This window comes from Mandrillus leucophaeus, unplaced genomic scaffold (assembly GCF_000951045.1).
Source record: "Mandrillus leucophaeus isolate KB7577 unplaced genomic scaffold, Mleu.le_1.0 Scaffold36, whole genome shotgun sequence".
Taxonomy (NCBI): domain Eukaryota; kingdom Metazoa; phylum Chordata; class Mammalia; order Primates; family Cercopithecidae; genus Mandrillus; species Mandrillus leucophaeus.
Window position 1 is genome coordinate 5,698,366 of NW_012103809.1, and position 24,556 is coordinate 5,722,921.

Genomic DNA, 24,556 nt, shown 5'->3' on the forward strand with positions numbered 1-24,556 from the left:
GAAAGGATAGGAAAAGCTATATCATGCAAATAGCAAGCATAAGAAAGCTGGAGTGGCTATGTTAATATCAAAAGGGACTTTAAAATAAAAAAATGTTACTAGAGGTAAAGAGACATTTTCTAATGATGAAAGTGTCAATTCATCAGGAAGGTATAACAGTTACAAACATGTATCCACCTGACAACAGAGCCTCAAGATACATGAAGCAAAAACTCATAAAAATGAAGGGAGAAACAGACAATTCAACGATAACAGTTGGAGACTTCATTACCCCACTTTTAATAATGGATGGAATCTTCTAGACAGAACGTCAGCAAGGAAATAGAAGACTTGACTGCCAACACTGTAAGCCAAGTAGACCTAAATACTCCACCCAAGAACAACAGAATACACATTATTCTTCAGATACATGGAATATTCTTCAGGATAGACCATCACCTAGGCCATAAAACAGTTGATCATTAAATCAAACAGGATTGAAATAATATAGTTTGCTCCAACTGCCATGGAATGAAATTAGAAATCAATAACAGAAGTGTACTGATGTGAAAAAATTCTTCCAGTCCCACTTTGTCCCTAAGAGGAGGAGAAATGTCAGTCAGCAAAGCAGAACTTCTGTTGTACAAATGACACCAAGACTTTCCAGACAAGTAGACTAGGAACATTGCTGTCATACTGATAACGGGTAATTCTGCATTTGAATCCCTCTACATGAGGAAACTAGCAAAGAGAACTGCCTCTGGAAATATTTTCTTTGAAACAAAAATACAGCTTGACGTACAACTACAATTCCTCCAAAAAAAACCTCAAAGTAAAAAGCATCTTTGTAAGTATCAAGCAAGAAGCAGATTATTTGAAGATAGAGAAATACATTTGATCTCATTTTCTTAAGGTAGAATCAGAACATGTTAAGAGCTGAAACTTGGCCGGGCGCAGTGGCTCAAGCCTGTAATCCCAGCACTTTGGAAGGCCGAGACGGGCGGATCACGAGGTCAGGAGATCGAGACCATCCTGGCTAACACAGTGAAACCCCGTCTCTACTAAAAAATACAAAAAAAACATAAACAAAAAAAAACAAAAACAAAACAAAAAAAACTAGCCGGGTGAGGTGGTGGGCGCCTGTAGTCCCAGCTACTCGGGAGGCTGAGGCAGGAGAATGGCATAAACCCGGGAGGCGGAGCTTGCAGTGAGCTGAGATCCGGCCACTGCACTCCAGCCTGGGCGACAGAGCGAGACTCCGTCTCAAAAAAAAAAAAAGAGCTGAAACTTTTAGTACAGGAATATACTTGTGACTCAGTGTTTTTATGTTGTCAGTTCTTAAGGACATACTTATAAAATGATTATTTTGGTTTTTTATGTTCATTTTATTTTAATACTGTTCAGTATACTTGAAATATTTTGTATTTTAATAATTAGAATAATAGCTTTTTAAAGAAAGTTATTGTAAAACATCAAAATGTATGTTTATGAGTTTTTTTATCAGAAGGGTATTAAACGTTTGGTTTCACTGAAGCTAAAATACCAGTGTTAATCCTGGCGCTTTAGTATGATAGAAATATACATGCTGAAAAAGTGGTGTAGCCATTTTGTCCTAGTATTGCAATTGTACCCAGCGATGGTGTTGATGATGTAATAATGATAATAATAATCATATCAACAGAAAAAATAATGATGAACTAAAATGGAAGTTCTGGGCACAATGCCAATCTGTCTGCATGCATTATCTCAAATAATTCTCACAACCCCGTGAGGTGCCAGTATCTGTGTTTTGCAGATAATGAAGGCTCAATAATAGAACTTACCCAAGGTCACATAGCTAAAGCGGCAGAGCCAGAACCTAGACCCTGGCTTCCCTGGCTTCAGAGTTCACCAGAGGACATGCATGAACAGTGATGATTTGGAGAAAAAGTGAGCGAAAGTGGGAACTCGCTGCGAAAGTCCAGGATAGTTTCTAGTTTAGACAGCTGCATGAATGACTGTGTCACACATGGAGGCTTACTATTTTTTTTTTTAAATCTATCTGGACTTCACTGTATTAGGCAGCTGTTGTTATATTTAATATTCTGGAACATTTAATATATGTTACTTGAAAGTTTTGAGTGTTTTTGAGGGAAGGAGAAAGTATCGTGTAGGTCCTTAATAGTGTATTCTTACTTTCTTCCTCAGAGACCTGTTCAAGTTTTTGCTTTCTTGGGCCAATTTTATTTACAATTTAAGTTAAATTTTATGTGTTATTCAAGTTGTCTAAAATTAAAATAGAATACAATATTCTCATAATTTTAAAGAGTTTCTTTTAGCTTTCCATACGTGCAAGTTTGTTGTGACAGATTCTTTCAAGTGTCATTTACTAGAAAAGGTGTATTTCACTTTCATTCTTGGAAAATATTCTTGCTGGGTTTGGAAGCATAGAAGTCTAGCGTGGCATTTTATTTTCTTGAGTACATTGTTGGTGTAGAGGTGTCAGTCTATTGCTTCTTTGAAGGTAATCTGGCTTTTAAAAATTACCAGTAATTTTTTAAATTATTTTTAAGATTTTGGGCCTTGTCTTTGACTTTTACAGTTTTAAAGTGATGTATGCAGGTATGATTTCTCTATATTTATCTTGCGTGTGGTTTAGAGTGCTCTTGAATCTGTAGATTCATGCATTTCATTCATTTTTAACAATTTTTAGACTTTATCTCCTTCCTTACTGCCTCTGCCCCATTGTTTATCTTTCCACCTTCTTTGTTTTGTTACTTTCTGGATGTTGTATCCTTTGGTCTCCTGATACTTTATTCTGTGTTGTTTTCATCTGACTTATTCTCTCTCTCTCTCTCTCTCTCTCTCTCTCTCTCTCTCTCTCCCCCCCTTTTCTTTCCTTCCCCCCACCCACCCCGAGACAGGGTCTTGCTCAGTCATTCAGGCTGATAATAGCTCACTATAGCCTCAAACACCTGGGCTCAAGCCAGTCCTCTTGCCTCAGCCTCCCAGGTAACTGAAACTACAGGCATGCACCACTGCACCCAGATTATACTTCTGGGGTTTGTTTGTTTGTTTGTTTTCTTTATTTTTTTAGAGACAAAGTCTTGCTATATTGTTCAGCCTGGTCTTGAACTTCTGGCCTCAAGCAATCTTCCTGCCTCAACCTCCTGAGTAGCTGAGAGTGGCAACCTCTGTGAGCCACTGCACCCAGCAACTGTCTTTTTCAGTTGTTCTAATCCAAACTTAAATCTATCTTAGTTCTATTATGGTACTTTTTTCAATTCTATAATTTATATTTGGCTGTTCAAATCTGCTATGTCTCTTTATACTTCCAGTTTTCTGAAATTTTCAGTATTCTTGTCCTTAAGTAAGCACATTTATTTTAAAGTCTTTGTGTATTCATTCCAATATATTGGACCCCTGGAAATCTGTTCATAATGTTGGTTCTTTCATGTTGAATTATTTTCTCAGATGCCTGGTTATCTTTGAGTAGATGATGGACATTTTATTTTTAAAATTATAGAAATGTTTTAAACCTAAGTTAACAGTATCTTCCTTCAAAGATTTCAGTTTTCTTCTGCCAGGCTTCTAGGAGAACTAACAATCTAAGATTCATCTTAATTGAGTTTTGGAGTATGAGATTTTTGGGGCCATTGAAAGTGAGTTGCAGTTTACGTGAAGCTTGATCTTTATGCAATTCTCCCTTATTCCTAGAATGAAGCCCTTTAGGTTCTCAGCTGAAAACAGGCAGGTTTTAATGTGGACTCCATGCGTGGCATGCCCTGGATTCTGTCATTTGTACCTTTAGCTCCTTTAGATTGTCAGAACTGCCCAGCCTTTTAGCTGCTCTTTTGAATAGACAAACCCTCCCTAATCAAAATGAGCCCCAAATACTGATCTGCCCTGTTTGGACTTTTATCCTCTCCTGGAACTTGGCTCAGTAACTTTTCATTATCTTTTTGTTGCTTAATTGCCTTCAAGCTGATCATGTTTATATTTTGTCTAGGTAATCTGTTGTCCTGAGAGGAGGATCATCTGAATTACTTAATTACTTGATTCTTAATTACTATAAGTCCCTTATAAAAGTTTATACATTATCATATTAACCCTTGCCTTACACGTTGCAGATACTTTCTCAGTTTCTCACTTGCTTTTTAAAATGAAAATCACACACACACACACACACACACAGACACTCTCAAACACACTCCTTAGTTTTTATGTATTCAAATTGCTTTGCTTGCTTTTTTGCTTAGAAAGTGTAATACCAGCCCAAGGTGAGCTAAATATTTATCCCTCTTTTTCTTGTTCTTTTTGTGATTTTATTTCTTACATTGAATTATTGAACTTATTTTGGTACATGGTGTTTGCTTAAGATCTGCTTCTACTTTATCATCCAGTGTATGAGACTTGAATCTCTTTTCCCAAAAATTTTGAAATATGGCACCTTTTTCATTGACTAAGTACGTAAACATATGTATATATATGATAGGGCCTTTTTATGGGTTTTTGGTTTAACCATTGATCTGATTTTGAGAAAATATTGTCTTAATCATTTAATATCTTTTCCATGAAGTTGTCTTTACATTATTTGCTTTCAGAATTTTATTGTTCAATTTAGAATGATTATTTTCTCAAATGAAGATGGGAGCATGTTACATTTCTTAAAAGAGTAAAATTTTTTATTGTTTGAAATTTTATAAAACTTGGGTATTTGCAAATTAACGTATTCAAAATATGATTTTTTTTCCAGGGGGATGGTGTGTTTCTTTATTATGTAAGTCACTTTTAAACAAAAACTCATACTAAAAACTTCAAAATTTTCTGTGCAAAATTATTTCATGGCATTTTAACATTTTAATATTAATAAAAGAATATTTTCCATTGTATTTTCTAACTAATCATTTATGGCGTAAGGAAAAAGACTGATATTTGTGTGTTCCTGTACTGAACTCTTTTGTTGGGTTCAAAAGATTTTCGGTGATTTCTTATGGGTTCTCTAGGAGACTATTTTATTATCAGGAAATAATGCTGTTTTCTTTCTTACCATCATTTATATTTCATTTATTTTTGTTCTTTCACTGTGTTAGCTGGACAGTCTGCAGAAGTGTTTAAAAATAAGTGGCTATTGCAGGCATCCTCTTATTATCCCAGACCGCAGAAGGAGATTTTTCTAGGATCTAGTTTCGATTATTGCGTATCATTGGCATGAGAGATGTTCTTTATCATATTTTCCTAGTTTGCTAGTTTTATTTTGATTTTTCTAATTTCTCTTGTGACTTTCTGTTTGACCCCTGGGCTGTTCAGAATTGTATTGATAACTTTCTAAATATTTGGAGGTTTTTCAGGTATCTTTCTGCTATTTGTTTCTAGTTTAATTTTATTGTGTTCAGGGAACATACTTTCTATGTCCTCTTAACTTTTTTGAACTGCATACTTTGTTTTAAAATTTAAATAGCCAAAAGGCAGTGTACCTAGTGGCTCCTTGAATATGTATACCTTGGAGATGCCATGAATTTAGTTCTGGACTAAATCTGGACTACTGCAGTAAAGCAAATACTGCAATAAAGCAGGATACACGATTTTTTTTTAATTTCCCAATGCATATCAAAGTTATGTTTACACTATACTGTAGTCTTCGTAAGTGTGCAGATGAGCATTGGCTTTCATAGCATTATGACTAATAAAACAATGTGAATACCTTAATTTAAAAAATATTGCCCAAAATGTGAATGATCATCTGAGTCTTTATCCAGTCATAATCTTTTTGCTGGTAGAGGTGTTGCCTCGATGCAGATTGCTGCTGACTGATCAGGGTAGTGGTGGCTAAAGGTTGGGTGGCTGTTGCCATTTCTTAAAATAAAGCAATGAAGTTTGCCACACTGACTTTTACTTTCATGAAAGATTTCTCTGTAGCATACGGTGGTGTTTGATAGCATTTCACCCAGAGTGAAACTTCTTTCAAAATTGGAGTCAGCCCTCTCAGACTCTGCCACGGCTTTATCAGTTGAGTTTATGTAGTACTCTAAATCCTTTGTTGTCATTTCAGCAGCATTTACAGCATCTTCACCAGAAATAGATTTCATCTCAAGAAACTGCTTTCTTTGCTCATCCGTAGAAGCATCTCCTTATCCATTCAAGCCTTATCATGAGATTGCAGCAATTAAGTCACATCTTCAAGCTCCACTTCAATAATGGTTGTCTTACTGTTTCCACCACATCTGTGGGAACTTCCTCCATTGAAGTCTTGAATCCCTCGGAGTCATCCTTGAGGACTGGAATCTGCTTCTTCCAAACTCCTGTTAATGTTGCTATTTTGACCTCCTCTCATCAATCATGAATGCTTTAATGGCATTTAGAATGGTGAATCCTTTCAAGAAGGCTTTCAATTTACTTTGCCCGGCTCCATCAGAGGAATCACTGTCTATGACCACTATCACCTTATGAAATGAATTTCTTAAATAGTAAGGCTTGAAAGTAAAAATTACTCCTTGATCCATGGGCTGAAAAATGGACACTGTTGTATTACCAGGCATGAAAACAACATTTGTCTTCTTGTACATCTCCATCAGAGCTCTTGGATGACAAGATTTATTGTCATTGAGCAGTGATATTTTAAAATAAATCTTTTTTTTCTGAGTAGTGACTCTCAATGTTGGACTTAAAATATTCAGTAAACCATACTATAAACAGATGTGCTGTCATCCAGGCTTTATTGTTCCATCTTTACAGCACAGGCAGAGTAGATTTTGCATGATTCTTAAGGGTCTTAAGGATTTTCGGAATCGTTGATGAGCGTTTGCTTCAACTTAAAGCCACCAACTGTATTAACCCTTAAGAAGAGAGTCATCCTGTCCTTTGAAGCTTTGAAGCCAGGCATTGACTTCTCCTCTCCAGCTATGAAAGCCCTGGATGGCATCTTCTTCCAACAGAAGGCTGGTTTATCTACATAGAAAATCTGTTGTTTTCTGTAGCCACCTTTCTCCGTTATCTCTGCAAAATCTTCTAGATAACTTGCTGCAGCTTCTACATTAGCACCTGCTGCTTCACCTTACCCTTTTATGTCATGGAGATGGCTTCTTTCCTTACATCTCTTGAGCCAACCTCTGCTAGCTGTCAGCCTTCCTTCTGCAGCTTCCTCACTTGTTTCAGCCTTCATAGCATTGAAGAGAGTTAGGGCCTTTCTCTGGATTAGGCTTTGGCTTAAGGGATGTTGTGGTTGGTTTCATCTTCTGTCCAAACCACTAAAATTTTCTTCATATCAGCAGTAAGACTGTTGTGCTTTCTTATCGTTCAGGTGTTCACTGGAGTCGCACTTTTAATTTCCTTCAATAACTTTTCCTTTGCATTCACAACTTGGCTTACTGGCACAAGCAGCCTATCCTTCAGCCTGTCTCAGCTTTCAACATGCCTTCTTCAGTAAGCTTAATCATTTCTAGCTTTTGGCTTAAAGCTAGAGACATGCAACTCTTCCTTTCACTTGAACACTTAGAGGCCCTTGTAGGCTTATTAACTTGTAGGCATCATTTTAACATTGTTGTGTCTTGGGTAATAGGCGGGTCCAAGGAGAGGCAGAGAGACTGGGGAATGGCCAGTTGATGGAGCAGTGAGAACATACACACAACGTTTATTAAGTTCACTGTGTTACATGGGCACAATTAATGCAGCCCCAAAACAATTACAGCAGTAAACACAAAGATCACTGATCGAAGATCACCATGACAGATATAATAACAATGCAAAAGTTTGAAATATTGCAAGAATGACAAAAAAATGCGTCAGACACAAGAAGTGAGTGCATGTGTTTGGAGAAATGGTGCCAAGATAGACTTGCTCCATGCAGAGTTGCCACAAACCCTTCATGTAAAAAGCACAGTATCTTTGAAGCTGGACAAAGCAAGGTTATACCTGTATTCATTTTCTGTTGCTGCATAACAAATTGCTACAAACTTAGCAGTTGACACAGTACTTACTGTGTTGTGGTTCTGTAGGTCAGAAGCCTGACACAGGTCTTACCTGGCTGTAATGACGACGTCAGCAGGTCTGTCTTCTGGAGGTTCCAGGGGAAAGTCTGTTTTCCTGCTTATTCAGGTGACTGGCAGAATTTAGTCCTGTAGCTGTAGTCATCATGTTCTTGTGAGCTGTCAGCTGAAGGCCATTCCCAGCTTTCAGAGGCCACCATGTTCTTTGGATAGGAGCTCTCTTTCTCCGTCTTGAAAGCCAGCAGGGGCAGGTCTGGTCTCATTTCCTGTCTCTCTCCTGCCTCTTCGGTTGTTCAGTACCTCTGAATTCAGCCAGAAGAGAGTCTCCATTGTTATGGGATTGTGTAATTAAATTCGAAAGAATCCTGAAGTAACCGAGGATAATCTCCCCATCTCAAAATACACAACCTTATCACATTTGCAGCATCCCCTTTGCCACATACAGAAACATGTACAGGTTCCAGAGGTTGGGGTGTGGCCATTTTACAGGGCCATTATTTCACCTGCCGTGCTGCCATCTTGGATAATTCAACTTTACACTGTATCATCTTTTAAACTGGTGAAATTTTGAAGTGATAAAATTCTTAAAAGTTCTTTTTAAAATTTTATTATTATCATTTTCAGAGCTCTTCATTTGTATGTATAGATCCACTTTTAAGTTTTAACATTTCAGTATGGGTCTGAAGACAATGAATTCTCTCGGCTTTTGTTTTTCTGAAAAAAAAACTTTCTATGGCCTTCATTTTTGAAAGCTAAATTATTTCTCAATATGAAATTCTGGGTTGCACAGTTTTTTTTTTCTTTCAGTAGTGTAAAAATATCACTCCATGGTTTCTGTTGAGAAGTCTGCTTTAATTTTTATCTTTTATTCTCTGTGTGTAATGTTTTTCTACCCTCTGGCTGCTTTCAGGATTTTCTCTTTATCTTTGGTTTTCAGCAGTTTGAACATAATGTCTAAATTCTTTTTCTCCCTTTTCTTCTTTTTCTCAATATTTTATTTCTTCATGCTTATTCTTTCGTATCCGTATTCTTAATCATCCTAGATGAGTACTTTAGGCTTTTTGGATGTATGGTTTGTTGTTTTCATTATTTGGGGAAAATTCTTAACCTTTATTTTTTTCATGTATTTCTACTACCATGTTTATTCTTCCTTTTTCTTCTGCAATGCCAATTATATGTCACACTATTTGATACTGTCCTGTGGCTCCCAAATGCATTTGTTCATTCTTTCTTTTCTCTTTCTTTTTTTTTTCCTTACCTTTCTCCCTTCCCTCTGCTTCCTTCCCCTCACTTTCCTTTTCTTACCTCTTTTTTTCTTTCCTCTGCTTTTCTCCTCTTTGTGTTTTTGACTGGATAATTCGTATTGTGTTATCTGTAAGTTTCCTACAGATCGCTTCGTTTTCTCAAGTCTCCTAATAAGTCTGTCACAGGCTTTCTTTATCTCTCTTGCACTGATTTTTATTTCTAGCATTTTATTTGACCCTCTCTCTGCCTAAGTTCCCATTTGTGAATGCATGTTATCCACCTTTTCGTCTGGATCCTTTAGCATATTAAACACAGTCATTTTAAAGTCTCTGTCTGAGACTTCCAACGCCTGGGTCATCTCAGAGTCTGGCTGAGGTGATTGCTTTGACAGTGAAAGCATGTGTCTCGTGTGTGTGTGTGTGTGTGTGTGTGTGTGTGTGTCTGTCTGTATGTGTGTATTAACTTTAATTTTTGTTATTAACAGTAGGAACTATTGACCTAAAGAAAGAAATTGAGGCAAAATTAATATAGTGAGTTTATTTGAGCCAAGGTTGAAGACAGCTGCCCAGGACACACTTTGAAGTTGCCTTGCAGAGTGCGCTATCTGGCCGTTGTTACAAGCAGATTTTATAAGGCCAAATGGGACGAGGGGAAAAGGGGTGGACTGATAGAAAGTTGTTTGACAGGAATTGTCATTGGTTTACAGAGAACATTGGTTAGTGATTGGCTGTGCAGTTTTGAACTATAGGGTATGAGTTAGGGTGTCTGGCGTGTGGCATTTTATGGCACTTGGCTTGGTTAGTGTAGAGCCCACATAGCAGGTGGCTTCAGAAGGTAGTTATTTAGCTCAAGGGGGAGAGTAAGACAGGGCTGCTGTCGCACACTACAACCTCTCAGTCCTCCTCTGGGCCTGCTAATTAAAGAGGACTTGCATTCCTCAGAGAAAAAGTGTCTTTTCTTTCTCACTACTGAAGTGGGTAGCTTCTGGTGGCTGGCAGTGGGCACTGTTCTGTCAGGTCATCAGAAGGGCAGTTGAGCCTGCCCATCCAGGGTTGAACTGGGCTTGGATGTTCAGTGTAGCACTTCAGCTTTTAATTCTTCCGGCGATGGCCTGCCGGTTCCTTGTGCTTATGGCGGGAACTGGGACGCTGGGGGCTTTTCTCAGTGCTAGTGCCCCTGCTCAGCTTGCAGCCTCCTGCGCCGTGGGCTGGGGGAGTCCCTGCCCACCTCCTCACCGCCCCCCCAGCAGTGGGCTGCTGCTGCTTCCCCCGCAGGGCTAGGCTTCTGGATGGGGAGGGGAGGGTCGCTCCATCTTCTGGTCCAGCCTCAGTCTTGGCGGTCCCTGTGTTTCTAGCCCCTCCCCCATGGTAAGGGACTGAAATTTTATTGGTGTGGGATTTTGGTCTCAGGACAATTTCCTGCCTCCCCTGGGGTAGAGGGTGTCCTCCTCTGTTCTTCCCCCAGCTGCACGGTGTTTCTGTCTGTCCCCTTGGTGACATCTGCTGCCCTTTCCCTATCAGCTTAAAGCCCAGGGCTTTCTTCAGAGGGTGGAAGCACTCAGGGAGGGTTGACTTCATGCCTGTTCACTCTGCCTGCACGCTCGGGGCACTTCTCTGGCCTCATGTCCTGCCCCTCATGTGAGCACCTGGTGCAGGCCCATGTTAGAGAGCCTATAAGTGGGTGTGGACTCTCTCAGCCCATCCTGATTTAAAGGCAGAAGAACACATGTAAACAGGCAAACAGGGCATTCTAGATTACGACTGTAAAGAGGAAAGAATTGAGGAACGGCGGGGTGGGCAGGACAGGGACACCGACTTTAGGTAGAGTGGAGGAACAGCCCAGAGGTAACACTGGTGCGGTGAGCTGAAGGTTGAAAATGACCCTGTCATCTTAAGAGTTGGGTGTAGGGAGGGCTTTTCATGCTGAGGAGATGGCAAGTACAAATCCCAGGGGCAGCAACGAGATGGGCCACTTCGAGGAGGAGAAAGTGTACCGCAGGCTGAAGCAGAGTGAGTCAGGGGAGATGGTGGAGAGGGAGGTTGGAGAGTTGCGAGTCAGGTGAGCCTGCAGTCTTTTGGCCATGTTATGATGCTTGAATTACATTCCATGAGGAATGGGAAGAACTTGGTGATGATCTGAATGTAGCTTCCTTTGGCTTGCTAAGTGAATTCCAGTCTCTTCTGCTTTGTGTTCAAGGCCCAGAGTAACCAGGTTCCAGAATACCTTTTCCATCCTATCTCCCACTCTACTAATAGGTGAACAATAAGGTTAGCTTCCTGCTCTTAGGTGAGTCTTACGCATTTTCCTGCTCACCTTGTTCATGCCGTTCCCTAACTGGAAAGTACTTATCCCTCTCCGCCTGTCACTGTAGGCTCCAGTCAGATGTGCTGCTGCCACGAAACTTCTCCTAGGCATTTCCTCACCTCCATCTTCATCAATTGTTCCCACATCTATGTGGCAGCTTCTTGAGTATACCTGGTTATCACACATTATTTGTTTAATTTGTTAATTAATTTTTAAATTTGTTTTATTTAATTACATTTTCTGTCTTGTATCTTTAGTCTGATTCTCTCTGCCAACTTTCACTACCTGTTTATAATCACACTCAACCCTCCCATATCCTAAAGAAGCCTTCCCTTACCCTCCTTTCCCCTGACTCTGACGTCTTGTCTTTCTCTTTTCCTTTACAGCCACATCCCCAGAAGAGCGCCTTTATTTGCAGGCCCTGTGCGTCCTCATGCCCTCCCTCACCCCTTACTAGTGTATGATAGGGTTTGTACCTCCAGACCCCCGCGGACACTGCTTTCAGAGATAACGATGTCTTCCTAATCCCAGTGACCACCAAGCCCAGGGACCTCTTGTTAATTTTCATCTGTGTATCTGAATGTGATATTCAGTACTATTGGCCACATCTTCCTTTTTAAAAGTTTCTAAACCCCCACTTCCTGGCCATTTTGCTGTCACATGTTTTGTCCCATCTTTCTGATTTCCCCTTGTTTCTTTTTGTTTCTAGCTCACCCCTAAGTGTAGGGATTACCCATCCTTCTCATGTCAGACCTCCTGTCTCCACAGCATATTCTCTTTGGCTTCTCATTTATGTCCTTTTAGAAAAACAACTCTCACTGCGTATTCCCAGATCTGTGCCTCTAGCCCAGACCTCTCTCTGGTGGGAAAAAAAGAGAATGTGCACGTATACTTAATGTATCATAATTTTCATATTGCTATGTAATCTTTGTAATTATTTTAAATGGATGTATAATGTTATGTTAAGTGGCTGTGCCATAATTAGCCGAACCATTTTCCTATTGAAAATATCTTGTCCTGAATTTCCAGCTACAGTTTACAATTCTATGCATGTATGTTGAGTTTGAGACTCAGTGGAATGGAAAGTGAATGGATTTTTTTCTCTTCCAAGCTAGCTCAGTGCTCAGAGGAGAAACCTCAGCAGAATCTTTGGCAAACCTTTCTCAGGCTTTCTTGTTTTGAATCAGTTAAGAGGCCCACTGTCACTGCCTGAGTTCAGGGTAACATTTTAACTCTTGCACAAACTACTGAAAAAAGCCTTCTGAATGGTCTTCCTGTCTGACCTCTTGACCTTCTGACCGAGCATGATCTCAATTGTTAGAAAACAGGTACTACTTGTGTTCCTAACGCCTGAAAGGGATCTGAAGTTTTCCACACTGACATGTCTCTGAGTAAATCTGAAAAGAGATTTATTTGGAGGTTCACCTTCAATCAAGACAGGATTTTAAACACACTCTGAGTTGTGGTTTATCATCCCTACTACTTACCATAAGAATATTCTTTGTCACACCTTATTGGCAACTAAGACGCACTCTTGAGCCTTTGAATCTGTTTGCTTTTAATCTGTTACTCTCTGGAAGTAATCCTGAAAAACAGCTGACAGTGATATTTCAAACTCCTTGGTGCTCTTCTTCAAAGAAACATAGAAGCCCTAATAAATAGATTTGTGCCTCGGAAAATAAAGTGTCAGTGACTTCACACAGAACCCGGGAATCTTAACTTATACTTCCCCAACTAGTCCACTTTTTTTCAATGAAGTGGCCCGTGTGGTCTTTCTAAGCTGTTCTTGACTACCTAACTGATGGAGAGCGCTGGCTTTTCTTTCGAAGCCCAGGTCAGTGGTCTGACAGGGACAGTGCTGCTGATTTTGGTCCCTCTCCTGAGTGTGCTTTGTATCTGTTAAATGAAGTCATGTTTGGATTTTTGATGTGCTGATATCTCAGAGTTTCTGCCTGATTTTCAGTCATTACCAGTCGCACCCTGACGAGTGGAGAATACAGTTTTCAGTGGCTGGCTGACTCGTATTTTGAATCTTTCTCCTCCCTTCCCAATCTGACTGTAAGTCCTCCCTGTGTAAGGAGAGAGGGTTGTGTTTCAATGCTGGTGTGCGCCAAGTATGTCCAAACTTGGTAAGAACAAACAAACATACAAAATGACAGCATTTCTGGAATCAGGATGGTGAATAGAAAGCAGTGTCCTTCCCCTGAGGCAGAGGGTCGGCAGGGACACTGGTTGGTGGGGTTGGTGGGGAGTGATCACATTACGGAGGCTCCATGTGAGTCCTTGGGCTGCCTTCCACGGCTTGGTCTTTCTCTTTGTTTCCTCTAATGTATTTTATATTTAGTTCACCTTAACAACAAATCGCCTTTCAAATGACGGAAAAGCACAAGTGCTGATGGTGAACAGCTGTCTCCTCCTCTCAGACCAGTTTTATTTCTGCTTTGAAGCACTATGGTCTGTGCATCCTCTTAACTATGTTGTAGATCTAGCCACAAGGTTTGATGATTGTGCTCTTTTCTATAGATAAGAGGACAAGAGAAAATAACTCCAGTCACTCTTTAATAGATAGATTTTTTTGTTTTGTTTTGTTTTTTGTTTTTTTTTTGAGACGGAGTCTCGCTCTGTCGCCCAGGCTGGAGTGCAGTGGCGCAATCTCAGCTCACTGCAAGCTCCGCCTCCCGGGTTTACGCCATTGTCCTGCCTCAGCCTCCTGAGTAGCTGGGACTACAGGCGCCCGCCACCTCGCCCGGCTAATTTTTTGTGTTTTTTAGTAGAGACGGAGTTTCACCGTGTTAGCCAGGATGGTCTCGATCTCCTGACCTCGCAATCCGCCCATCTTGGCCTCCCAAAGTGCTGGGATTACAGGCTTGAGCCACCGCACCCGGCCTAATAGATAGATTTAAAACTAATCAAGATGAGGGTAAGTTTAAAAAACTATTCCAGGTGTTTCATTCTTTAAAAACCCAAGGGTCTGCTGCCTTCTACTCTAGGGCCTTGGCTCTCAAGGGAAGATATTTGTCTATAATTCCTAGCCTGACGGCTTAGCTGCCCACTCTGAGCCATTCAACCCCAGATCTTGAGAATCAAGGGGTGGAGAGTGAAAACCTGTGGGAAGGCAGGCACCTTGCTTTCACTTCCACCTCTAAAATGATAGTGCAGTATTCTTCTTACATACGCCTGCTATCGTCCCTCTGTTTGCATCTCTCTCATCGCCTCCACTAGCCTCTCCCCTCCTTACAATCACAAAAAAAGTCCTTGAATTTAGACTGATCTGAGGTCCAGGGTCATCTCACTACCTCCTCCCCTCCCAAGCACCAGTGGTAGAGTGGGCTTTATCCCTTGAATAAGGACAGTGAACCTGTTAAAGAAAGAAGATCCAGCAAAATCCAGAAGAATGAACACAACTCAAAAAAGACTGTCAGGAGTATGTTCTCAGCTGAGTGCTGAGTGAGATCACCATTCTCCATGATCTCAGGCAGTAGAAGAGCCTTGAGAATGTGCAAGACAGGTCGAATTCTGCCGTAAAGGAAATAGTACTCCAGAAACAGAAGTGTTTTTAAGTGCAGATCTAAAGATCATAAATGTATTTAAGCAAGAGCTCAAACTTAATATGAGGCAATAAAATGAGATGAAATGGGAAATATGGAACTAAGGGAACAAAATGAGAACAAAATACTGTCGGTCGAAAACTAATGAATAAATACAAAACAGTAAAGAACTTAATGGTGTGACAATTCAGTTATCGACATAAGAGAAAAGCTTTAGAAAATTGTAGAAAAAACAAAAGGTAAAAACCCGAAGAGAGGAAGGCAATTTAAATTATCATTAGGGTGATCCAGAAAAAACATAATTGATGTCCGTAAAGAAAATAACCTTATTCCAAAAAAAAGTTGACCAGAAAACATATATGAAGATATCATAGAAGAAAAGTTTCTGAGGTGTAAACCAAATTGCCAGAAAGCAAAGGAGTATGCAAAGTGTTGAAGGTGATAGCACCACTCAAGTGTTAAGAATAAATAGAGAACTAAGTGTAAACAATGATACAGGTAGAATGTAAGTGTTACAAGCTTTGACAAATGAGAGAGGAGTCTATCTATATCTAAAATCAAAACATGTAGTTCAAAAGTTCCATTTAACATACCTGTTTTTCCAATTCTTAACACTCAGTAGTTTTTAGGAAATAGTTTCTCTTATAAAGAAATACAGGTCTTAGGTTTAGCAGTTCCTTTATCTTAACTTCAACGTCATTTTCTTTTAAGTGCAAGGTTAAATTTTTTGTTGGTGTTGTTTAAATCATATATAGTATTTCTGGGTTGAATTTTTGCATTTTTCTTTGAAGTATAAGACATTGTTTAATTTTAAATAACATAACTCTATCTAAAAATAAAAGTTTCTCTTAAAATGTTTGTGAAACAGAGCAAAATAGGCATACCTACCTTGGCCAAGACTCCGGTTGAATAGGTCCTGAATGGGGTCTGACATGGGTAGATTATCTTTAAGTCCATGGTGTTTCAGCTCTGCCAGCTTCTCATCCAAGGGGTTTCTTATCTCTGTTTTTGTATTTACTTTAATAGCCTACTGGCTTTCACCTTTATGACACCCACATCTAGCTTTTGGAAGTGGGTAGAGAGAGACTACTCACCCCAGGTTGATGAGCATCATTTTTCACTTTGCCAACTTGCCTGATAGAGTTAATGAGAGTCAGAAAGTATATCATTGACTTTCTTACATTCATCTCAGTAAGGGAAAACCGGTAGGAAAACGCTATTTCATGAGTGAGCGGATTGGAGAATAAAAAAAGATTTGTTAAAACATTTTGTAAAAGTGAATAATACTGATACTTTTTTCTATTATTCTTTAGCTCAAATATTTTAGTTATGAGACCCCCCTTTTGTTTTTTTTATTATGGAGGGTAAATATATCTTTAATGGAATAGTATGCTTTTTTTTTCCATTAAACTATGATATGAGAGCATATAAACTGAGGTCAGAATATGACTAGAATATTTCTAATGTAAATTTTATCCTCAATAAGTAGTTATTACAGTATAGACATTTTGGTCTAACATGAATTTCAAATATGTACATTGCAACAGCTATTTGAAAATAGTGGAGAATTAAGTAGTTGGCTTTCTACAAATAGAGTAATATACGGTTGAATAATTTTTATTCATATGCCCAACAATCCAACAAATGGAAACCAAACTAAATCATGGCAAGTAATTGTTGCTCAAAAATACAGTAGTTGATAGATTGTGGGCATTGTCACTTAAATACTGATTTATTTCCAACACAGCTAGAAATGAAGGTGATTTCATTTCTCTTGCAATAAGTTTTACCTTGTTTCTGCCTATCTCCCTACCTGCCTACCTGCCTTACCTTTGCTAATGACAAAGACACATAGCCATTGAATATTTTGTTGAGTTACAATGGTGATTTTTTTAAACCAAGGCCCGTTACAACCTTATGACTTTTAAATTTTGTTGGTAAGAAACCAAAAATAAGTGAATTATTTTAGTTTCATAATTTTCTGTTCATTGATACAATTGCTATATCAGCAATACTTCATGGCTGTCCTGACTATGGTCTGCTCTAGAAATTATATTAGCAGCCCCTTTTCTAATGAAAAGATCAGTTTTGCATACTTAGAAATTTGCTGAAAAGTTTGTTTTAAAAGATCCTTAATGAGATAAGACCGTCAAATACTCAGCATTAAAGGGTTGACTTTTCTTCTGTTTTTTTGTTTTGTTTTGTTTTTTTGTTTTTTGAGATGGAGTCTCACTCTGTCACCCAGGCTGGAGTGCAGTGGCACTTTCTAGGCTCACTGCAAGCTCCGCCTTCTGGGTTCACGCCATTCTCCCGCCTCAGCCTCCCGAGTCGCTGGGACTACAGGTGCCCACCACCATGCCCGGCTAATTTTGTTTTTGTGTTTTTAGTAGAGACGGGGTTTCCCTAAGTTAGCCAGGATGGTCTGGATCTCCTGACCTTGTGATCCACCTGTCTCAGCCTCCCAAAGTACTGGGATTACCGGCATGAGCCACCGCACCCAGCCGAATTTTCTTCTTTTTGGCCAGCCTTCTCAGACTGTTGTGTAGACAGAGTCCTCAGGTATTGTTACCAAGCCAGTCTAGGTCCATTTGCCTGCACGCAATGAAAAACCAAACACCGAATCACTGGATTTTTATAGAGAGAAAGGCAAGGCAGCCATGCAGGAGATGGGCTCAATTCTGTCTTCCCTTACCAGCTCAAAGCAGTATCTAAAAGGAAGAGATGCTGGAGGAGGGGTTTCGGGGTTGGTTAATGATTGTTGGAAAGGGAGGGGAAGTTTGGAAAGTCCCTTGAGCAGGCACAGTTGTCTCTTCGTGCTTCTTCATGGGTTGCCTTTGCAAATTCAGAGGGAGTTGGTGTGAAACCTGTGGTGAAAATACTGGCTGTGATGTCAGGAAGTCCCTCATCTGTCAAGAAGTCTATTCTGTGCAGATTCCCATCAACCATACTAGTTCCAACCGGCTTCAACCAGTCAACCAGTTTTGTTACAAGCAGAGGGAATTCTAACAAGCTGTTTTCCTTATCTGCAGTGCTGTAAGACAAGCTCAAAACTTCTTGTTAGTTATCAGTTTCTTTAACCCTGTGGAGCACTGTTTAAGCGTGAGAGTGAAAAGGGGAAAGATAATTGAGTTTTGAAAGCTCTGGTTCCAGGATGTTGATTTCTCAAGAAAGGAACATAAGCATTCTAGAAATGCACACTTAGGTCTTTGCATGAGTGTTTCAGTAGATTTTGATTGGCAACATTGTTCAATTTCTGGAACGCAGAAATGCAGTTTTATTTAAAAAATAGACTTTCCTTAAACTACTTTCTTCACTTGTCATAATGTCCTTATGATAATAATCTTAATTTTCAAAAAAGTATAGTTGGTGTATGTACAATGTTACCAATTGTTTGTTGTTGTTTTTTTTAACAGAAATCTTAGAGGCTGGTGTTAAAGGAACTTCGGAATCCCTTAAAGGTGTGAAACGCAAAAAGGTCGTAACTGAGAATCACCTGAAAAAAATACCAAAATCCCCACTGAGAAATCCTCTTCAGGCAAAACATAAACAAAATACAGAAGAGTCATCTTTCGCCGTTCTTCATAGTGCTTCGGAGTCTCACAAGAAACAGAATTACATTCCTGTAAAAAATGGGAAGCAGTTTACCAAACAAAACGGAGAAACACCTGGAATAATTGCCGAAGCCTCAAAATCCGAAGTATCTGTCTCCCCAAAGAAGCCCTTGTTTCTGCAGCATCCATCTGAACTGCGCAGATGGAGATCCGAAGGCACTGACCCTGCCAAATTCAGTGTCCTCGATGAACAATGTGACTCAAGTTCCTTGTCAAGTAAAACCAGGACTGACAATAGCGAATGCATCTCTTCTCATTGTGGCACTACGTCCCCCTCCTATACAAACACCGCATTCGATGTCTTACTGAAAGCAATGGAGCCAGAACTGAGCACCTTGTCACAAAAGGGCTCATCTTGTGCAATTAAGACAGAAAAACTGAGGCCAAATAAAACTGCACGTTCCCCTTCCAAATTAAAAAACAGTTCAATGGATGCCTCAAATCAGACTTCACAGGAATTGGTTGCTGAATCACAGTCTTCTTGTACCTCATACACAGTCCATGTGTCTGCTGCTCAGAAGAGTGAGCAAGGGACAGTGCAGTCAGCTTCTCATTTGTATCATCAACATGAACACTTTGTTCCCAAATCCAACCAACATAATCAACAGCTTCCAGGGTGTTCAGGTTTCACAGGATCACTGACAAATCTGCAAAATCAAGAGAATGCCAAACTTGAACAGGTTTATAATATAGCAGTGACATCATCTGTAGGCCTAACTTCACCTTCCAGTAGATCTCAGGTTACTCCTCAAAACCAGCAAATGGATTCTGCTTCACCTTTGTCAATAAGTCCAGCTAATTCTACACAGTCGCCCCCCACGCCAATCTATAATTCAACTCATGTTGCCTCTGTTGTTAATCAAAGCGTAGAGCAAATGTGCAATCTTCTTCTGAAAGATCAGAAGCCAAAAAAACAAGGAAAATATATTTGTGAGTATTGCAATAGAGCATGTGCAAAGCCTAGTGTGCTTTTAAAGCATATCCGCTCCCACACTGGAGAGCGACCCTATCCCTGTGTGACTTGTGGATTTTCATTTAAGACTAAAAGTAATCTGTATAAGCACAAGAAATCCCACGCACATACTATCAAACTGGGTCTTGTCTTGCAGCCAGATGCTGGTGGCTTGTTCTTGTCCCACGAGTCCCCCAAAGCACTTAGTATTCATTCAGACGTAGAAGACAGTGGGGAGAGCGAGGAGGAAGGCACCACTGATGAGAGACAGCATGACCTGGGTGCCATGGAGCTGCAGCCTGTGCACATAATAAAGAGGATGTCAAATGCTGAAACTTTACTAAAATCAAGCTTCACTCCAAGCAATCCAGAAAATGTGGTAGGTGACTTTTTGCTACAGGACAAATCTGCAAAATCACAAGCTGTGACAGAGTTACCAAAAGTTGTGGTCCACCATGTCACCGTGTCCCCCTTAAGAACTGACAGTCCAAAGGCCGTGGATCCCAAGCCTGAACTTCCTAGTGCACAAAAGCAGAAGGACCTTCAGGTGACAAACGTACAGCCACTTTCAGCCAACGTGTCCCAGGGTGGAGTCTCCAGGTTGGAGACTAATGAGAAGTCCCACCAGAAAGGTGACATGAATCCACTGGAAGGAAAGCAAGACTCTCATATAGGAACGATACACGCCCAGCTACAAAGGCAGCAGGCTACTGATTACTCCCAAGAGCAGCAAGGAAAGCTCCTGAGTCCTCGAAGTTTAGGAAGTACAGATTCTGGTTACTTTTCACGTTCTGAAAGTGCCGATCAAACAGTGAGTCCACCAACACCCTTTGCCAGAACATTACCCAGCACAGAACAAGACTCCGTAAGGAGTAACGGACCCTCTGCAGCTCTTGTCACCACGTCAACACCCTCTGCTTTGCCCACAGGGGAAAAGGCATTGCTTTTACCAGGTCAGATGCGCCCACCTTTGGCCACAAAAACACTTGAGGAGCGGATATCGAAGCTTATCTCAGACAATGAAGCTTTGGTAGATGACAAGCAACTGGATAGTGTGAAGCCGCGGAGAACCTCACTGTCAAGACGAGGAAGCATTGATTCCCCCAAATCATACATATTTAAAGATTCTTTCCAGTTTGATTTAAAACCAGTGGGACGGAGAACAAGTTCAAGCTCTGATATACCGAAGTCCCCTTTCACCCCTACTGAAAAATCAAAGCAAGTGTTTCTTCTGTCTGTACCTTCACTTGACTGTTTACCTATCACAAGAAGTAATTCCATGCCGACCACAGGTTATTCAGCAGTACCTGCAAATATAATACCTCCTCCTCATCCACTAAGAGGAAGTCAGTCATTTGATGACAAAATTGGCGCTTTCTATGACGATGTCTTTGTATCAGGACCTAACACTCCTGTGCCCCAGAGTGGACATCCCCGTACACTTGTGAGACAAGCAGCCATAGAAGATTCTTCAGCAAATGAAAGTCATGTTCTTGGTACTGGACAGTCCCTGGATGAGAGCCACCAAGGATGCCATGCTGCTGGTGAAGCCATGTCAGCACGGAGCAAGGCATTGGCACAAGGCCCACATATAGAAAAAAAGAAGTCTCATCAAGGGCGAGGGACAATGTTTGAGTGTGAAACTTGTAGAAACAGGTATAGGAAACTGGAAAATTTTGAAAATCATAAGAAATTTTACTGTTCTGAGTTACACGGACCAAAAACAAAGGTAGCCATGAGAGAACCTGAGCACAGCCCTGTGCCCGGCGGTCCGCAGCCACAGATTCTACACTACAGAGTTGCTGGGTCCTCTGGCGTCTGGGAACAGACGCCCCAGATAAGAAAAAGGAGGAAAATGAAAAGTGTTGGGGATGATGATGAACTTCAGCAAAATGAAAGTGGAACTTCTCCAAAAAGTTCCGAAGGCCTTCAGTTTCAGAATGCTCTGGGCTCTAATCCCAGTTTGCCTAAACATAATGTTACCATAAGAAGTGACCAGCAGCATAAAAATATACAGTTGCAAAACTCCCAAATTCACCTTGTTGCCAGGGGCCCTGAACAGACCATGGATCCCAAGCTGTCGACCATCATGGAGCAACAGATAAGTTCAGCAGCCCAGGACAAGATAGAACTGCAGAGACACGGGACTGGAATCTCCGTCATCCAGCACACCAACTCCCTGAGCAGGCCCAGCTCATTTGACAAGTCTGAGCCCTTTGAAAGAGCCTCCCCAGTTTCCTTCCAGGAGCTGAACAGAACAGGGAAGCCTGGGTCTCTGAAAGTGATAGGAATCTCCCAAGAGGAAGGTCACCCTTCTCGGGACGGGTCTCATCCTCACCAGCTTGCACTATCAGACGCTCTCAAAGGAGAACTTCAGGAAAGCTCCAGAAAGAGTCCAAATGAACGACATGTGTTAGGACAGCCCTCAAGACTTGTCCGGCAGCACAACATCCAAGTTCCAGAGATTTTGGTCACAGAAGAACCAGATCGGGACCTGGAAGCTCAATGCCATGATCAAGAAAAGTCAGAGAAGTTCAGTTGGCCCCAACGTAGTGAAACCTTGTCAAAATTGCCAACAGAGAAGCTGCCACCCAAAAAGAAAAGGCTCCGTCTGGCTGAGATAGAACATTCCTCAACAGAATCGAGCTTTGATTCCACTCTCTCCAGGAGTCTAAGTAGGGAGAGCAGTTTATCTCACACTTCAAGTTTCTCAGCCTCTTTAGACATAGAGGACATTTCTAAAACAGAGGCTTCCCCCAAAATCGATTTTCTAAATAAAGCCGAGTTTCTTATGATTCCAGCTGGCTTGAACATGCTGAATGTTCCTGGAAGTCACCGGGAAATGAGGCGTGCTGCGTCAGAACAGATTAATTGCACGCAAACATCAATGGAGGTGTCTGATCTCAGAAGCAAATCATTTGATTGTGGAAGCATCACCCCACCCCAGACAACACCACTTATTGAATTGCAGCCTCCATCTTCACCTTCTCGAGGGGGAGTGACTGGGCACGTGCCTCTCTTAGAAAGAAGGAGAGGCCCACTGGTACGGCAGATATCTTTAAACATAGCCCCAGATAGTCATCTGTCTCCTGTAAACCCAACATCTTTCCAAAATATTGCTCTTCCCAGTGTGAACACAGTGCCATATCAGGGGCCTCAGCTCACTAGTACATCTTTAGCTGAGTTTTCTGCAAATACTTTGCACTGTCAGACTCAGGTTAAGGATCTACAGGCAGAAATGTCAAACTCCAGCTCTGCCAGCATCTTTCCTGTTCAACAGCTCTGTGACATCAATTTGTTAAATCAAATCCATGCACCCCCTAGCCACCAGAGCGCACAGCTATCTCCGCAAGTGTCTACGCAGGGTAGCAAACCAGATAAAAATTCTGTTTTATCTGGGCCTTCTAAAAGTGAGGATTGCTTTGCTCCCAAATACCAATTGCATTGTCAGGTTTTCACTTCAGGCCAGTCTTGCTCTTCTAATCCCGTGCATTCTTTGCCAAATCAAGTTATTTCAGATCCAGTTGGACCAGATCATTGTGTGACATCAGCAGCGTTACCAATCAAATTGATTGATAGCATGTCTAATTCGCATCCTCTGCCACCACCAGAGCTCAGGCCGCTTGGAAGTCAGGTGCAGAAGGTGCCATCGTCATTCATGCTGCCCGTACGCCTGCAGAGTAATGTTCCTGCTTACTGTTTTGCTACGCTCACATCCCTGCCGCAAATACTAGTGACCCAAGATCTGCCCAATCAGCCAATTTGCCAGACTAATCACAGTGTAGTGCCAGTCAGTGAAGAACAAAATTCTGTGCCAACATTGCAAAAAGGTCATCAGAATGCTTTGCCAAACCCAGATAAGGAATTTGTTTGTGAAAATGTTTTTTCAGAGATGGGCCAAAATTCTTCTCTATCAGAATCCTTGCCCATAACTCAGAAAATATCTGTTGGTCGACTTTCACCTCAACAAGAATCTTCAGCTTCGAGTAAAAGGATGCTTTCCCCAGCAAATAGTTTAGACATCGCCATGGAAAAGCACCAGAAGCGGGCCAAAGATGAAAATGGAGCTGTTTGTGCAACAGATGTGAGCCCTTTAGAGCCTTTGAGTCCGAGAGCTAATGAAGCTAGTAAACAGAAGAAGCCTGTTTTAGTGAGGCAGGTTTGTACTACAGAGCCCCTGGACGGTGTGACGTTGGAAAAGGATGTTTTTTCTCAACCTGAAATTAGTAGTGAGGCTATTAATTTGACAAATGTTTTGCCAGCTGATAATTCGTCAACAGGATGCTCTGAATTTGTCGTTATAGAACCTATAAGTGAATTGCAGAAATTTGAAAACATCAAGTCATCCACATCATTAACTCTTACGGTTCGAAATTCACCTGTCCCTTCAGAAAATACTCATATTTCTCCTTTGAAAGGTACAGACAATAACCAAGAAAGGAAGTCTCCAGGGATTAAAAATCAAGGTGACAAAGTAAACATCCAAGAGCAAAGTCAACGGCCAGTCACTTCTCTTTCATTGTTTAGCATCAGGGACACCCAGCAGCTGGCTTTCCCTAGCCTGAAAACCACAACCAACTTTACATGGTGTTATCTCTTAAGGCAGAAGTCGTTGCATTTACCTCAGAAGGACCAGAAAACTTCAGCCTATACTGATTGGACAGTGAGCTCCAGTAATCCAAATCCACTCGGTTTGCCCACAAAAGTTGCACTTTCTCTCCTTAATTCAAAACAGAACGCTGGAAAATCACTATATTGTCAAGCAATAACTACCCATTCCAAGTCAGATTTATTGGTCTATTCAAGCAAGTGGAAAAGCAACTTAAGCAAGGTACTTGAAATATAATTTATCTTCAGATATGGTTTGTGCAAATTTGTTTTAATGTGTCTTGATACCTTTAAATATTTTAACTGGAAATATTTTAATTTTGAGTGACAAATTGTGCTTTAAGT

General features: G+C 40.8%; 1 protein-coding gene across 1 annotated transcript in view; it reads left to right on the plus strand.

Annotated features, from left to right (window-relative positions):
* HIVEP1 (human immunodeficiency virus type I enhancer binding protein 1) overlaps positions 1 to 24,556 on the plus strand; it is a 155,795-nt gene that overhangs the window by 92,085 nt on the left and 39,154 nt on the right. The window contains exon 4 of the mRNA XM_011989663.1: positions 18,454 to 24,434. Within this exon, the coding sequence (XP_011845053.1) occupies positions 18,454 to 24,434 (5,981 nt within the window). The remainder of the gene's footprint in view (positions 1 to 18,453; positions 24,435 to 24,556) is intronic.